This window comes from Nyctibius grandis, chromosome 4, assembly GCF_013368605.1.
Source record: "Nyctibius grandis isolate bNycGra1 chromosome 4, bNycGra1.pri, whole genome shotgun sequence".
Lineage (NCBI taxonomy): Eukaryota > Metazoa > Chordata > Aves > Nyctibiiformes > Nyctibiidae > Nyctibius > Nyctibius grandis.
The window spans coordinates 4,542,692-4,561,229 of NC_090661.1; the positions used below are offsets into that span (position 1 = coordinate 4,542,692).

General features: G+C 38.6%; 1 protein-coding gene across 2 annotated transcripts in view; it reads left to right on the forward strand.

Moving 5' to 3' along the window:
• PRMT3 (protein arginine methyltransferase 3) overlaps nucleotides 1–18,538 on the forward strand; it is a 70,694-nt gene that overhangs the window by 21,349 nt on the left and 30,807 nt on the right. For both annotated transcript variants that reach the window (XM_068398319.1, XM_068398318.1), the window contains exons 10-11: nucleotides 1,536–1,635; nucleotides 12,725–12,803. In XM_068398319.1, the coding sequence (XP_068254420.1) occupies nucleotides 1,536–1,635; nucleotides 12,725–12,803 (179 nt within the window). The remainder of the gene's footprint in view (nucleotides 1–1,535; nucleotides 1,636–12,724; nucleotides 12,804–18,538) is intronic.

An 18,538-nucleotide genomic window follows, 5' to 3' on the forward strand; every position in this document is an offset into this window, starting at 1 on the left:
GGCATGATTCTTTCCCAAGGTTACATAGTAAACTTATTTTTAACTAAATGCTTGCCTTTTTCTTAATGTGAATAGCTGCCCATAAAATTTCTAGTGCAGTGAATGACTTGATTTTTGTCGTTCATAACTGTTACACTAGAATAGAAAGTTGAAGTATACACTTCCTAAAGAGCATCTCAGCAGTTTTTCCTACAATGTGTAAACCACATTGGTTGGTTTTATGTTTTTGGGTTTGTTTTAATACTTTACCATTAAAAACAAGTATGTAATGAATTAGTGTTTTTCCTCTCCTTTGTTTTAAATCATGTCCTTGTAAGTGATCGTTTAGGGAGTTATCCTTACATCTCTTTTTGTCCTTCTTAAAATATTGAGTGATAGCTCTTCAGCGTTTTATTTCTCACTTTGAACTTTTGGGTTTAGTTCTGTTTACAGCATTGAGTATATTAGTGATGAACTGCTACTCTTCTAACAGAAGACTGCCATGTGTAGAGTATTTAATTGATCTTTCCAACAGCCCACATGTTCAAGTAGCCCTTTGACCTTTTCTTTTCCCTCCCTTCATTCTGATCATTCTCCTGTTGTCTTTTAGATTGAATTTTTAATGTGATTACTAGTCTGCATTGAAAGCCAGACAGAATGTAAGAGTAAGATATCAGGATAGGGAAGGAAGGGGCAGAGATAAGAACTGCAGTGGACAGATAAGTTTCTTTGCTGGGAATACTTTTCTGCCCTCTATAGCAATAGCTATCGTAATAATGATATGTACAAGAAAGAGTAGTATGGTTTGCCAAGAAGAAAAATACTACATTTCAAGCATTCATGTATTTAGTAACTTCACTGTCATGCAGTTTTTGTTTCAAAAACTGTAGTCATGTCACAGGACCTTCCTACTTATACAGGATGGTTGTACCATTACTTGCATATGAGGTAATACTTGATTACTGCGGTTACTAAATGTTGCAGATGATTTTGGCCAAAATCACAGTGGGGAGGATGTCTTTATTGTGGAATAACTGTAATACTGGTCTAGAGGGAGTGTTTGTTCTCAGTGACTTTGCAGCTCGTTTTGTTAAATAAAAAACCAAGTCGTGCAAAACGGCTTTGTGAGGAAGTTAATTTCCATTGCTATCCTAGTGTGATGAGTAGGCTCTAATCACTAGAGACTAATGCTACAGGGGTCAAAAAAGGAGAACTGGGAACAAGCAACTCTAAGTAAAGAGAAGAGTTGTTTTAAATTGTCCTTCTCTATTTTTCCTGGTTTCTGAAGCTTACACATTTGCATGCACAGCACAATGGAGATATGTGGGTCTGCTGTCTGCCATCTTTGCCTGGTACTTAATCTGCTGCAGTTTTTGGGTACTTGGAAACATTCCCTCAGAAATACAACTGCGAAGAGGAATATTACTTTTTAGTGCTTTCTTGATCAGTTAAAAATTGTTATTGGGGGGAGAAATGCAAAATATGGACATCAGTATATCTCTCTTGACAGCATAAATTGGAAATATAAACTAATTTGTTTATGTTGTGACTTGCAGATTAAATAAACTTGAAAATATCATTACATTAGTCAAAGGAAGAATCGAAGAAGTAGATCTGCCTTTGGAAAAAGTGGATGTAATTGTATCTGAATGGATGGTAAGGTGCATGAATATTCTTTTTAAGACATAGTTATTTCCAGGAAAAAAGTGGTGTTGTATTTCATTTGAAAAATGATTCTTAAAGCCAAAAATTTAGCATGCTTGCAACAGTGTCTTTCACCATGTTGGAGATGGGATGATGGTACTGATTACGTGGTACTTGGATACAATTCCTGATCCCTCTTTTTCACGCTCTTTCAAGTCAAAGTTCTCTAAGTACAGTTGACATATTTTGGGTACAGCAGTAAGTTTCTGTTATGTCATTAGTGTGCAAATCTACAGAAGTACTCTGTATTCCTGAGTAATACTATTGTAGCTGCTCAGGTGAAAGTAATGGAGAAATATTGTATTAGTCATCTAGCTAGATCATTATGATGAGTAAAATACCTTTAGTTCACAAAGACAGCTAAAGACTATCCTGACTGTGCGGGAAAGGTGATAAGGGGTGAGGAGCATATACACTGGGAAATCTGCAAATATAGAGAGAGCTTGAAAACAGCATTACTATTAATTGCATTTTTTTAGTATAAGAATAAAATAACAGATTTTAAAAGTGCATCATAAAGATGATGGCCAACAGGAAATGCAGTGTGCAGCGTGTAAATGAGCCATTTCCTGGAATCCACTGGATTTCAGCCGTTGGCCTGTTACATGTCTTTCATGTGCTGGCTGATGACGGTTACACAGTTGTGCTTGCTACCTGCCATTGATCCTAATAAAGGAATCTGTTGGACAAGACCCAGTGCCAGGCTGAACTTCATAGCAACTGAATAAGTCTGTTCCCTATCAAAAATGTGGTAGGAAACACTCCTTGTGACTTTTTTGGCGGACTTCTGCTATTCAATCTCCTCATATCGCAGACCTTCAAAATACAGGTTTTCTTCATGCTAGTTGCCACTGTTTGGACTTAAAGAAAAATGCTTTTGTCTTTCAAATTTAAGATCAATAATGAAAACTTACATTCAAAGTTACTTTTTTTTTTTTTTTTTACAAACTGTGGCTGTTCTACTGTATACAAGGCCTTTGGGAGAGAGGTCACATATTCACTATGTATCCATGTGTATCTAACTAGTTAACAGGTAAAAGTGGAATTAAATTGTTTTGGGTTTTCTGTGGTGTTTTTTTTAATATATTGAATATTTCAGTGTGCTGGAAATCTGCGAAAGTTTTTCCTCCACTGCTATAATGAATGTTACTTGAAGCATGAGCTTAATTTAGTGTTGAGGTCACTAGTTTCAAGGAAGGTTTAAGCCATTGGCTTAATACTAGTGGTTTAAAAATAGTGTGTTGTGGTTGGTGATTTCTGACAGTATGGTGATACACTAGGAACGTAATTATAGTACATTCAGGGAAACTTCTGATCAGTTGCCTAATATGTGCACCAAGAATAACGTTCCCAAAATCACATTTCTCATTCTGGAGTCCAAGATTTGGTTTTAAAAGCAACTTGGGTGCTTAAGAGCTTGAGTCATGTTGTAAATCAGTGCCTCTAAGGTGAAGTGAAGGATTTTGAAAATCAGCTCTTGTAAGAAATGAAGTATTGAATGTTCTGTGTTTCCCATTTGTGTGCTAATTTACCTTTTAATGTTGTAATTATATAGCCATGTGCATTTCACTTAATTAGGTATTCTAAATATTTAGGAATGTTAGCATTTTTATAGGTTGCTGCAATACAGAGATAAAGGGGACGATGCCGTGGAAGTAAGATTGATAGCTGGACAGTGTGCGCGCTGTTCCAGCACTGTCCAGAAAGGAACATTATGTTGCCTAGATGCAAATGAAGATTCCTCTTTGTCTGGCTTTTGTGTGTGAATTTGCTTTTTCTTTTCCTTCCCTACATGATACTGACCAGTGTGAAATCTTTTGTAAATATGTAAATGTAAGTGCTTGAAAATGTTGGAAATGTGAAGCGTGAGAGCAAAAAGGAATTAAATATATGTCAGTTTTCAGCTCTTTATTTAGAGAATCTGTATGGACTAGCAGGAGAATTCTAATGGGAACAGTGTTTTTTCTTTGTAATAAAAATATGAAAAGTTGCTGTTCTGTTTAGAAAGCAGACTGCCTTTAGACTAGTAAACATGAAACCCTTTTGTGGAGCCATAGCTTTGTTTTGCTTGGTACAGAACAGTGCTTAAGACCAGTACACTATAAGCTTTTTTAGAGCTGTGTCTGGAGCATCAGAAAATGTAAAACAAGTGTGGAGCAACACAGTGGAGACAACAGAGGGGAAAAATACTGCATCCCCCAGGAATGTTTCCAGAACAGGCTTTCTGAGAAAGATGGCGCATAGAACAGTGTATTGTAAAAGGTACAGTGTTGGAGTTATGAGCACCTCCAACGTAATGGTTTCTTATGATCGTTCTCTTAATTGTGTAAGTGACCTATGACTTCCACAAACTGCTTGCTATTCCTACTTCTCTTTCATTTTTAAATTTGTTGCCTTAAAATATGCAAAAATGGGACAAGCATCTTAAATCATAGAATCATAGAATGGTTTGGATTGGAAGGGACCTTAAAGATCATCTAGTTCCAACCTCCCTGCCACAGGCAGGGACACTTTTCCTCTAGACCAGGTTGCTCAAAGCCTCATCCAACCTGGCCTTAAACACTGCCAGGGAGGGGGCAGCCACAACTTCTCTGGGCAACCTGTTCCAGTGTCTCACCACTCTCACAGTAAATAATTTCTTCCTAATATCTAATCTAAATCTACCCTCCTTCATTTTAAAACCATTCCCCCTCGTCCTGTCACTACTTGCCCTTGTAAAAAGCCCCTCTCCTGCTTTCATGTAGGCCCCCTTCAGGTACTGGAAGGCTGCTATAAGGTCTCCCTGGAGCCTTCTCTTCTCCAGGCTGAAGAGCCCCAACTCTCTCAGCCTGTCTTCACAGGAGAGGTGCTCCAGCCCTCTGATCATCTTCATGGCCCTCCTCTGGACTCTCTCCAACAGCTCCATGTCCTTCTTTTGTTGGGGGCCCCAGAGCTGAATGCAGTACTCAAGGCGGGGTCTCAAGAGAGTGGAGTAAAGGGGCAGAATCCCCTCCCTCGACCTGCTGGCCACGCTTCTTTTGATGCAGCCCAGGACACAGTTGGCCTTCTGGGCTGCAAGCACACACTACCGGCTCATGTTGAGCTTCTCGTCTGCCATCACCCCCAAGTCCTTCTCCTCAGGGCTGCTCTCAATCCATTCTCTGCTCAACCTGTATTTGTGCTTGGGATTGCCCCGACCCACGTGCAGGACCTTGCACTTGGCCTTGTTGAACTTCATGCGGTTTGCACAGGCCCAGCTCTCAAGCCTGTCAAGGTCCCTCTGGATGGTATCCCTTCCCTCCAGCATGTCGACCACACAGCACAGCTTGGTGTTGTCGGCAAACTTGCTGAGGGTGCACTCAATCCCTCTGTCCATGTCGCTACCAAAGATGTTAAACAGGACCGGTCCCAATACCGGTCCCGTGAGGAATGCCATTTGTCAGTGGTGTCACTTGGACATCGAGCCGTTGACGGTAACTCTTTGAGTGCGACCATCCAGCCAATTCTTTATCCACCAAGTGGTCTATCCGTCAAGTCCATGTCTCTCCAATTTAGAGACAAGGATGTCGTGCAGGACAGTGTCAAATGCTTTGCACGAGTCCAGGTAGATGACATCAGTTGCTCTTCCCCTATCCACCAGTGCTGTAACTCTGTCGTAGAAGGCCACCAAATTTGTCAGGCATGATTTGCCCTTGGTGAAGCCAGATATTACACAGTAAGTAGGGGTATGTGAGTGTGTGTGTATATAGCCAAATTATATTTCAAATGTATATTTGCCATCTTCCAAAATAATATTTTTTAGTTTTAAATTCATCTGGATACAGTTTTGTCATGTTCCAGGTTTAGAGGCTGAATGATAAGCAACTGACTCTTCAGTGGCTTTATTTAAGCCTATGAAAGAAATTAGCAGTGATCTTGCTTTTAATGTAAAGACTAAATGCATTCTTTGTAACATCTGCAGTATGTGTGTTTGATGTTATTAAAATCAAACCATAAGCAGGGCCTCTGTGTGACTTGTGTTTGACTAAAACCAGTATGTAAACCATTGAGAGAGAGAGTGGAAGGTGTGATGAGCTGTGAGCTGTTCTGTTGGTGTCCAAAAAGCCGATTGCTGAAGATTGAGGACCTGTTGGACTACTGAAGACCAAGATAAAGCCATCTATTTAGACTTTTTCACTCTGAAGCAGCTGTGCATTCCTATTAGCAAAACATTGGTCAAGTATGCAGCCTGACAGAAGGACTTCTTGTGTGCTGGGAACCAGGAGAACAAGGGAGAGCAGGTAGATCAAAGAGCCACTTCACCCAATAAACCACGTTGCCTTAAGAAAGAATACAAGAATGGCTGAGTAATAGCCTGTTCTGCTAACCGAGCTGATTCCGTAAGGAGAAAGTCTTCCAGTTCTTGGTTGAAGGTTATTTGAATACAAGAATGGGTGATTTTTATGTAAGATCTCACTGCTGGCCTTGTTTTTTTAGAGGTTTCCCTGTCCAGGATCGTTTGATACTCTATAGCAGGGCTGTAAGCTTCTGATGCACCATCCTTGGTTGCCTGGATCTCTGATGTTTCGAAAACCTTAATTTGTGAAACTATGAATTATTATTAGGGGTTACGGGTACCAGCTACTAACATTTTTTTTTACTTGTCTGCTTGTACCATAGGGCACCTGCAAGCCAATCTCATATCTTCTTATTCAAACTGTAGATTTACATGAATTATGTTTCTAAGCAAAGGTACAACTAATTGAGTATTGGCATCCACTGCCCAGTGGCAATCTGGTGCAAATCACTTCTCAACACACATCAGTGATTTGTTTGCACCTTGGTGGAGTGAATGAAAACCCTTGTCAGTTACTGACCTGACCTGGAAATGGTTTGCAAATGCTCAAATTTCATGGGAAGTTTAGAATTTTGGCTTGAATGTGCTGCTGTTAGTACGGGTGGTGGGAAAGTACTTATGAGTTGTATACACCATAGACTTGCTCTCAGTCAGGGTCATGCTTACGCGTTCTCCCCAGAGACACCGAATTTTAGGAAGCGATGTTTTCCTGTAATTGGAGTAATTTTACATACAGTATATAAGTTTGAAATGAGAGCAGCTATGCAAAGTGCTCAAGCTACTTTTTGGTTAAATTGAATGCTGGGCAGGAAAAGGTTTGCTGTTGGCATCCAAAGGTGGCTGTGTTACTGCACATGGATTTGGTAGTGTAATTGTAAACTTTATAGGCTGCTTATTGAAAGGGTAAGTGTAGAGAGAAACAAAATGTATGTAATGTTTTTCTGGAATGTTCTTACCCAGCTACATGTGCGTGCAGATTTTTTTCTCTTGGTATGCTCTTGCTTTCTTTTTCTAGCTGAGGTTATAAAGCTAGAGGTTGAGAGTTTTATTCACTTGAAAAATATCTGCATTTCTTGTTTGTAAAGGGGTTTACTGTGAGAGACAATTGCCCGAGATGGTTGTCTCAAATACAGTGTTAGAGTACAGTGCATTCTCATAAATTGCTTTTCATGCAGTACTTTGTGATACTGAATATACAATAGAGTTTTATACAAGGAAAAACTGGGAAAGAGATGGACTGTGAAATCAAAATAAACCAAGGATAGAATCCAGTACTCTTGTCTCTTAATTGTATCGTTGCTCAGGTAGCCAGTATCTTTTTTTTTTCCTTTTTTTTTTTGTGGTAGATAATTTTGAAGTGACAGGATGGGCTGTGAATAGGAGATATTCAGGATCTAGTGAAAAGGACTAGGAAGTGAGCATGTCTGAAACACTGGAAACCATCTTTTCTCTCCTTCCTCCTTTCCCCTATTTGTATGATAGATAATGGTGCTTTTTTTAACACTAGTCTTTCTGTAGTCTTAATATTTTCTCTTGTTTCTGTTACTATTTGGAGGTGCATTAATACAAGTGTTCTATTCCTATAACACAGTAATAATTTATAATTTTACGTAAGAATTGAGCTTTTTTGTGGTTTTAATAATGCTGTGTAAAGAGCATACTAAGTCGCTGAATGCTTTTATTTCTTTACAGTAAAATGTTTTTTATAAAGGAATTGTATTTCCTTGCGTGAAAATATTTTTTTTTTTTTGCCAACACAAATAGCAGGTATCACATTTCTGCTCTTCAGATCTTCCCATTTGGTGTTCTCACTCATCTTATATTTGTTTAAGGAAGCACCAGGGTGTGCATAATGACAAATAAAAACTGTGTTTTTGAAATGTGTGGGCTTGCTCTGTCAGTAACTATTTCCTTTTTTAAAAAAATTAAAGCATACGTGAGAGATCAGCATGAAGGCAGACTTAGTGTGAGGGAAATGGTGCTGCAGCAGAGCATGCAGAAGAGTTTACATGTAGCTACTGCTTCTCATTTAAATGCGCCACAGGTTTTGGGGGGATTTTATCAAGTAAAAAGTAATTTTTCACAAGATTGAGCGGGCCGCATCAGTTATTAATGCAAGATTGCATTTTATGTTTTAAATCAGAATCCATTGTCCAGTCTGTTTTACATACCCTCCGTAACTTGTTTTACTCTGAAGTCCAATGGAAACTTTGTAGTTGGAAACTTCAGTTTAAGAAAATAATGTGTTTTTTATACTGATAGGGATTAAAAAAAGAAGGCCACTCTCTGGGCCAGTGATTTGGTAGCTGCATTTTGTCTCATTAAATATCCAGTGTTGGGCCTTACTGAATCTGGAGTACCAGGCCACGTTCAGTTATGTTACAGAAAATAATAAAATAGATCTTTGATAGGAGGATGGAAAACGTAAGACTTATTCAAGTAGTTAAATATTTCTTCTCAATTCTATCCTTACATGTTTTTTCTGGTGTACTAAAAATTCTACTAATTCTTGCTATTGTGAAAGTGCTAATACCACTTTTATTTATATATATATATATATATATATATATATATATATATAAAAGTAGAAAATAAGTGAAGGCAAATCCAAGTTCCACTGAAGTATTTGATAGGAATGGATAAGGGAAACGTACATGAAAAGGCATTTTTAATCTGAAGTAATTTGTATTTTAAACAAAGCCTTTTTCTTTAGTATTCTCCACAAAATGAGGTATACTTCAGAATTCAGTGTTGTTCTTGTGTACTGATGCTTTTAAAGAGCTTAATCTCTTAATTCTCAATGAAGAATATCATTATGAGTACGGAAGCACTGATGTTGAAAGAACTTCCTATACTTACATTTTGATTGGGAAAATATTTTTATGTAGCTTTGAATTAAAATGACAATAAATATTAGAGTGTTGTAGTGTAGTTGAATAATAGAGGAAAATTTAGCAATGCAGGATATTAAGCCATGAAAGTTTTGTGAGCCTTTTATAATTGTTACAAGCACAAAATACAGATATAAAGGATATGTAAGAAATGTAGCGATATTCACATTCTTCTGGATTCAGATTTGTCAGTGGGCTCATGCATTTTTGATAGCTGACTTCTTGGATGGACACGATGAAGGACAGACATATGCTTGAACGGAGTAACTCCATAGTGCTGTGTATTTCTGTTCCTGTCCAGATCTGTTTATGTGTGTGTTTGTTGTTAGCTGGAGAACAACCATTTTGTATCAGCTTTGAAAATATAAAAATAAGGAATTTCAGGTTCAGTTTGAGAAGGAAATGGCCAGCTTTTTAGCAAAAAACGCATAATATGACAGCATAACATTTAAGATGTGCTGTAGATTCAGTTTGCCTTTAACAGAGAGCATGTCACCTTTTATGTTTCTTAGTTTAGCCACTAGCAAGATAGAATTAGGAATATGCGACTCACAGATTTGTATCCTAGAGTTGTCTGCAGTAATTAATTTTGAGGATGCTAATAGACACTTAAGAAGAAAAAAGAAAAAAAGAAAAAAACAAAAACCTGAACATTATTGGGGTGGAAGCGGGAGTGCCCCACAGCATCCCGGGGAAAAGACGTCGGGTATAATTCTCTTTCCAGATGGCATCCCTACAGGTGAGGCAGCGGCCTGTGAAATTACATTCTAAATTACACTACAGATGAGCACAGCACACTGAGCAAAACGCTTCGGTATAAGTAATAAATGACTTGATTCAGTACGGTTGGTGGTTTATGTAACTTACAAGAATGCTGTAATGAATTGGGGGCAAGATAGAACTGGGAGAGGGGGGGAGAACCAGTGGTGCCAGAGTGGAAAGGTTGGGGAAAGGAGGGTGAGAATTTCACTGTATTTCTCATGAGAAGGTGTGTCTTCCAGCTGTACTTCTTGCACTTGTTTGGCAGGCATTGTAGGTGATGGGCACTTAAGGCAGGAAGAGATAAGTGAAGAGCTGATCTGTAAAAATGTCATCTTGTAACTTACTGACTCTTGCTGATAATTAGCCTTAAGATACATCCTAGAGGTAACATTTAAAATACTGCGAAAACAACTCTTTTTCAGTTAAAAGCATCTGAAAAGAATTTTTACGAACTGAATATATTCAATTTTTTAAACTGCAAGAATAAGAATTAAAAAAAAACCAAAACAAAACAAACAAACAAACAAACAAAAAAAAAACCCAAAAAAACACCAAACAAAAAAACAAAACAAAACTCTGGTTCCATTCTGTGCTTTTAGCTTGCTGTAGGCATAAAATCATCTCTGCCTTATGCAACTGGAGCTCCCGGCCTTTTCAGCCGTTCTGCAAAGCTTACTAAAAATCATATTGCTCACAAAGCAGTAGGCTTCATTTTGGGACTTACTCCTAGGGCTTCATAAAAGTTAGGCAGTAAAGTGGAAGAACAGGCAACATTTGGAAGAAAAATGTCCACTAGACCTCTGTCCTGTTACCAGAAGAAACAGGTTGAGAAAAGGGCATTTCCATTATTTTCACACTATATTCCTATTGAATACAAATATGCTGTGCTTCAAGTTTCCCGTTTTCTAGTTTTGTTTTTAGCTCTGAAGGCTGCAGGGTGGATGGTGATGTTTATAAGCAATTCTGAACTCGCAGCATTTTTTGTTCTAAAAGCCTTAGGCAAAATAAACACCCAAGATGGCGTAAACTTGGTGGTCTTAGCAGTGCAGTTCCCATGCAATGCTGTCTGTCTTCAGTAGTGTGGCATGATGACTTCAAAAATAAAAAATAAATTTAAAAATAATCCCTATGGTTGTACAAATATGGAAGCATAGGAAAGATGAAGGGAAAGACTTTTTGCTTTGCTTGGTTACTGCTGACTGGGCCTGTAGGACTGCAGGTCTGAAGTCTGGACTTCCAGTTGTCTCTTTTTGTTCTTTCCTACTGGCAATCAGTGTATAAATCAAGCCATACGGCTAAGCTGTGTTTTAAGCAAAATGAGAATCAAGTGAAAATCCAAGATGTACGCTAGTATGATTTGTCTTAATTGATCTGATGTTGTAAGAATGTGTATGTGGATGAAATGTGTTGTAGTATTTGGCAAGAATAAGGATCATACTCAAACATGGAAGATGGGAAGGATGTAAAAATCAGGAAATCAGTTGGAAAACAAAGGGCTATGTATCTGAGAAATTTGCAGTTTACCTAAAAGTAGTTGGGAAATTGGATGTTTTATATAAAATGCTAATTGCATGTGATACTGCAATACATTTTATATCAGAAATGTTTAATTATGGAAATAGATTTTTTTTTTCCTGTTTCAGGAAATGGCTGACTTGATTAAATAAATTTACAACAAGTTATTCTAAACATCTAAAGCAGTATGATTACCCTGCTATAAAATTAGTCCCAACACCAAAAAAAAACCCTGCACAAATCTAGTTCTAGCCATTTCTATCCTGAGAATTTTTTTAAGTTCAGGTGCTGCTAAATAACGTAGCCAGAGAAGCCATGTCTTTGGTAGATGATTTTTTTCCACCTGTCTTAGCGAGCATTGTCCAAGCAGTACAGGGCACCACGAGGCTGCAAATGTGAAGTAGCAAAGATGTGTTGCATTTGGTGTTTTGCTGACAATAATTTTAATGTTACTCTGATACAAAAATCGGAGATCTCCAAACCCCCTTGCTTTCTAACTTTCCTCACCGAAGTGGGAAGCTAGGTGCGGCTGGGTAAGGAGTCCGAAAGAAAACTCAATAACACCAGAGTGTGTTATTAAGCAGGCATTCTTTATTGCAGCGCTGGGCAGCACTGGGGATTATCCACCATGAGTGCTCCGCTGATTTTGCAGATTTTCAGAGATTATATACCATAAAGTTATACATAGTCATAAGATTCCCAATAACTCATTTGCATAGTCATGAGATTTCCTGGAACTCATTAATATATGTAAATGTCCGTTCCGCATGCGCAGTCGTTTTCTCTGGTGGTCGTCAGGGGTCTTCAGATGTCTTCCTCACTGTGTTCGCTAACTGACCCCTGCTTCTGCGCAAACTCAATCCAGGGATCACGTAGGTCACGGAGGCTGTGTCCTTCAAGGCAGCTGTTGCAGCTCCCTTATCTTTAGGTTTCTGTGCCTCTGTTTTCCCAAGGCCAAGTTGTCTGAAGTGAAACACAGCCATCCTAATTAGAAACTATCTTTTCAAGGCCCAGTTGTCTGAAGTGAGATATACCCACCTAAATTAAAAAAAGGCTGCCCTTTGTTTATTTATATAACTAGGTTAGTCGAATGTCTAAGGTATTTACAACATCCTCCTTGTTCTTGGGGCCCTCAACCGTTTCAACTCGCAGTTCTAAGTGAGAAGGGATTTTCTAGGGATTTATTTTTTTGTTTGGTGCCTCAGAGTTATTACTAAAAAATCAATATGTACAGCTTTACACTTGGTTTAAGTTGGATTTGATTTCTTTCGATGATGTAGGACTCTTTCAGGTAATTGTTGGTGTACATCGGATATTTATTGCCTATAGTTTATTAATTTAGTAGGTGCTAGATACTTGAAGTTTGGGAAGTTAAAGGTGATACTTTATGTAACTAAAGTTTTGAAATGACAGTGCTGTTGAGAAATTCACTGGGTGCTGGCTCTTATTGAGGTGTATGTGCATATAAAGTTGTTGATAAAGTCTATCTGTAGATTGATTAAATAGGCTACATGAGAAGCATAATGATTTCTAAATTCTTTCTCTTTTCTATACACAGGGTTATTTCCTTCTCTTTGAGTCGATGCTGGATTCTGTCATCTATGCAAAGGACAAGTACCTGGCAGAGGGAGGCTCAGGTTGGTGCGCAGAATTCTTTTAATAAATTTAGCTCGGGGGGGGAAACTAAATAAACTCAGAGACTTAGAATAAGCTATGCATGGTTGAGAAAGTTGCTGGTCTAAATGAAAAATGTTTCCATTAGTATGATCTTCAAGGCATTAATTTACTGTATGGGTAATAGACGAACATTAAATGGGGTATCAAGGCCTCAAGTTAATGGTGTTTTTAAGAACAGAGGGAGTTATTTGTTCTTAAGTACAGTCTAAATTTTTCCTCCCTACTTCTTCCCACGCATCTGGGCATTTGTTTTCCCCTCTTGAGATCCCAGCTTCTGCATAACTACGAACAGAGGAAAATAAATTCTGTTCTGTAAGATGTGATACTGTTTGAGTAAGCTACTATGAATTAGAGAAAAAGTGGATAGGATGTTTTCCTGGAGGAGGGAAATTTCTTGGGGAGGACATAGTTTCAAGCACAAGAAGCCATATGAAATAACTAATGAAATTACATTGTTTCAGTTCAGCATATTTATTCTATCCTGGTGGGAATATACCCTTTTTCTTCGTAGTTGGAGGGTAGGGAAGTGGCAGAACAAAAAGGTTTTATTTTGAAGTAGAGATCTTTTATCCTTTTAAGTAGCTTAGATAGTGTCATCTTAAGCAGTGTTTAAACGCCTGTAAATATTTACTCCTCATGTGGTGCAGTTCTCTGCACAAGTTCTTCATATGCTTTATTCCTTACGCTGAATTCCTTTGCCAGTATTGTATTTCATATTGACCTTTTCAATCGTAGTCATAAGTCTGGGGTTTTTTTTCCCTTTTGTGCTAACCATGCACATAGTTAGTTTCACTACACTGACTTAATGATTGGATTAATGACTATGTAACAGTGCTCGCTGCAGTGCTTCCCTTTGATTGCAGTGAGCTTTTGTATGCTACAGAGTGCAGCAGAAAAAGGTTTTATGCATTTGTTCAACATTTGGTCACAAAGCTGAATATACAAGCGAGAGATTACTGTTCGTGTGTTAAAATATTCAAGCCACTGGAACAACATGACAGAATAAGAGCTTTTTTGTTTTCAGTAATGTGGAGTAGTCCAGCCAGGTCTGGAATACAGTTGTGGTCTGCTCTGTATAGATATACCCTGATAATTTTACATTGCCATATAATTAAATCTGGGGGCATCTTCTAAAATTGTAAGGAATCATTTTATGTTTAGCTACAACTTCCAAAGCCTTTTGAAAAGGGCTAGAAATTTTTGAACTCTATTGAAACTGCGATAGTGTCTTGTTCTCTATTTGTATTGATGGTAAGTTGCCTCCCAGAGTTTCCTTTGAGAGACTGTCACGGTTTAAAGCTGGGCCAGCTATTAAACCTGTGGCAGATGCTCTCTGTTAACCCTCCCCCCCCCACCCTCACCCTAAGGGAAAGGGAAAAGGGAGAGAGACTTACAGGTTGGAAAGTTAAAACAGTTTTAATAAACTATAGTAATGAAAAAGAGTATAATAAGAATAATAGAAATAATCAAATATATACAAATATATACAAAACCAAGTCTGAGAGCCTGGAAATCCTCCTCAGGCAGAGTTGCTCCCCCCAGCACAAACAGAGGGGAAAATGCAGTAGCTCCCCCCAGCACGGGCAGAGAGGAAAATGCAGTAGCTCCTCTGCCATCACACCTGCAGGCTTTTAACTGGAGAATTGGCAAAGCTGGTACCAATCAGTGGGAGACAGGAGGGCCCCTCCCTCCTGGGCCCCACCTCCAGGAGGCGGTGGGTTAGTGATAAATAGGAAAGTGAGAATGATTTGTATGGGATGGAATACCTCGTTGGTCAATCTTGGGTCACCTGCCCCATCTGCTCCTCCCTGCAGGTGCGACCCCCTTCGACTCTTCACTCGTAAGCAGTGAGGAATTTAGCAGTGACCTTGGTTTCTCTAAGACTAATTGGCCTGGTTTGGGCCAAACCAGGACAGAGACAAGGTGTGCTGGTTCTGCAATACGCTTCTCCTTTGTGGTCTGAGAATGGTCTTGGGCCTTTATGTGATCCTTCACAAAACGTACGGTATTGTACAGTCGCCGATTTGTATGGCCAGATGTTAAATGCAATGCTGTTTCCTTAAGATGCTGACAATTGCTGCTCTTCTGCCAGCTTGTATAGCAGCTGTGCCTATGGCTGTGCCTAAGATTCATGAGGAAGTTGCTCAGCAATCAGCTTAGCAAGACAGACACTTCTGCGGTGCAGATGAATAGCAGCAGAACTGTGGGCGCATCCAAATTCGGATGAGCAAAAACTAAGAGCTCATTCTGAGGTGAAGTCTTAGCAGAGAAACTCCTGAATCTGCCATAAAACTTAATTTCGTCTCAAGCCACTTTGTACTATTGAACCCAAGACCATTATTACAGGGACTGTTTGAAAGCTGAAAAAAAGCAATAGAAGCAGCTGCGATTTGGCCAAATATTTCAGTGATTGAGCCAGGAATAGAATCCAAATTTCTAGATTTGTGTTCGGTCAGTCATGTCGTCGTTACTTCAGTTTAGCTTATTGGCATGCTGAAGTGGATTATGCCAAACTGTCTAGGGTAATGTGTGCAGTACATGAGGTTTATTTGGGAACATAAAATTCTTGCTGCCCAGGACCCATCTGTTTGTTTTTAGAGCCATTACTTGCTTGAGTATAGATTTTTGCATACACTTGAGGGCAGTGCACGTTGGTGAGGGGTGACATGGGTAAGGAAGGCGTCATTTAAAATGTAATACTGTTTGCTGGCTCACATCAAAATGATGGTATTCACTTGGAATTATTTCCGTATATCTAGAGGATTGACGCCTTACCCTTCAGCGTCCTGAAGTTTGTGAGGCATCACGAAGGGATAAAGGATTTCCCATTGTATTCTGTTCACCACGTGAGCTGTTACTGGTGACAGATGACTTCTGGGCACTGAGTCGAGAAGGACACAGATGGTCAAAACGATGAATCTGTGAGAGCACTGAGGAGTATGTGCTTTTGTCCAATCAGCGTTTTGTTCATTTCACCTGCGAGAAGGAATAATTATTAAATTATAGGCTTAATCAGAAAAAAAAAAAGACAAGTCTGTCAGGATTGCACAGGAAAGTGTTACAGGGTTGCAGAAAGAGCAGAGGATTTGCAGGGAATTGAGGATAACAGGTGAAATGGTAAATGCAATTTTAAGCAGATGCTTTTAAACATTTACAAAACTTTACAGCATTTAGAAGATTTAGGCTGATATTTAGATAACACGCTTACATTTCCAGTCAAATCTCAGTATAGCATATGCTTCTGGACACGGGCGGGTTTGTAAATTTGGAAGTTAATGTATCACTGTAGTCTTTTGCCTGTGCCCTGTTGGTGGAACACAGATTTCTTTTGGTGAAGTCTGAACAGGCGTTGTCTCCTTTTTTGTTGCTATTGATAGGCTAAACTGAAAATGCAGATTAGATTAGAGCATTAGTGTTTACGTTTTTGCTTGTTCTGAAGCACTTTGTATTATCGGTCATGAGTTCCACTGCTGACTTAAGGATTTGCTGCGTGGACGAAGAGATTTAATAAAAACTGATTATGGACCCACTCAAATATTTCACTCTTGATAGACATGGTAAACTTTTTCATGTTAACAGAATGTCCCAGAAATGTCAGCTAGTCTGAGGAAGGAAGGTTATAAAGTAGTTGATCACGTTTTGCTGTGGTTTTCATTCTCATTCACAGCGTCACTAGCACACTCCTGTAAGTGTATTCTGTAATACTTTCAGTCTCTTTTTCACCCCTCTTCTTGCCATACTCCTTGCATCCTATGAAGAGCATTTCCCTGAAAACTATTCCCTCAAAGGCTGTAGTCACTTGCTTTTGTTGTCCGTTTCGCACTGTCTTAATTTTTGGAGTGTCATTGGTGGCTCCTGAAGGTTTGAAATGCTGGGAAGTAAAGCTGAATATAATGCAGTTGTCACACTAGTAAACAGCAATATTAAAGCTTCGAGAAAGGGAAATCCCTTATTGATGGCTCCAGAAACTACTTGCAAATACTCCTACCACTAGGTGTTGATATTTTTTTTTTTTTTTTTGTTCATGTGTGACAGGTGTCAGATGTGCTGGAACAAAATGATTTGTTTCAGACAAGACAGTTTGAACGCCTTCCTGTTTTGATTCTCATCAAACTGCCTTTTTACTGCTGAGTTAATTGTAGACTGTTCCTGGAGAAACCTTCTGCTTTGAGTTCCTCATCTGAGAAGTAGGGACGATGGTAGTTTACCAATGGGATTCCAGTTGAAGCTTGCTGATATTTGTTTGTTTATTCTGTTTTATACAGTCAGAAAGTGAGAAAAATGACAGTGTGTTCATATTTTGTACAAACTAGTCATTCCAAATGTGCAAGTGGTTGCTTACTTTAATGTCTTCATATGAAAAATAAAAAAAGCTTCTTTAGAGAAAACTCTTCTTTATCATTAACATGTACAAGATTATTTCCTTTAGGCTAAATCTGCTGTTGCTATATAAAAGGTCTAATTTCAATTTGCTCTTTCTATCTTCGGTATTTTACAATGCAAAAAATACAGCTTTTCTCACTTACCAAGCTATACCAATGATTTCTCCATACTAATTTTGATAAGCTACAATTTCAAGCAGAGCTGAAGACAAAATTAATTTTACAGTCCATCAGATTTTGGGGAGGAAAGAGAAAGTTAGCTTCAGTTTTATTAACACTGCCACACTCATGTATCAATAAAACATAAAATAAGGTTTTTATTAGCCGGCATTTTGCTCTGAAGCCAGATCAAGAATTCAACGTATGTGGCTTTAAAGGCTTTAAAACTCTAAAAAACAAAACAGGGGAATTTCTTTGTGGAAAGAAACCTAGCTAAATATAAATTGAGATTCTCGTACTATTTGATAGTGCTGTAGACAGTCATGTTTGTAGCAGCTGTTCTTTGTGTCTTTTCCAATCAGCAGCGCATAGAGATTGCCAAGAGATGGACTGGCTTTGCTGTGGGCAGCTGTTAAAAAGGCAAATGTCAGTCTTCCACCGCTATTTGGGAAAGCTGTAAATAGGTACTTTTCTGAAGATATTCTTGGGAGAAGGGAAAGCACAAATGTGAACGTAGTGTAAGAATGACAGCTGTCATCCTAAACCTGTGGGGGGAATTGATGAGGAAGTTCTCTTCTGTCTGTTGGGTCACTTCCATACTCTTCAGATGCAGGTAGAAGAGTGGTTATTCTTTTCCAGTACCCAGAAATAATTTTTTAGGTTGTAAGGCAAGTACCAGCCAGAGCTGATGAGACACAGGAATAACACTCTTGAGTAAGAGTATTTGCTCTGTTCTGGAAATAAGGTCTTTTCGCAAAGGTTTCTTGTTATTGCAAAACCCTCACCTGAATTTTCCTTTGGGTGTCTGTCTACATTTATTAAATACATTTTAGGTCAGTCTCTGTATAGAAGTCAGAATAGGATGTTCCAAATTATATTCTTCAGACATCGAGTTTCCAGTCGTTTCCTGGCAGCGCGATTCAACTACAAAGATATTTTGTCATGAACAGGAAATACTGTTGCCAGAGTAGTGTGAGAAAATTAAGTTCCAATGTCAAGTCTCTTCTGTGGACAAATGGGACTCCAGAAAATAAAGTAGCACAAAAATCTTGTCCAAGAGCTGAAAAAAGTTATTTTGTTTGTTCTTCTAAGATAGTAATCACTTAAAAGGGAAACAAAAAGTCCTCTTTATGCTTGTCTAAAATAAAATTTCA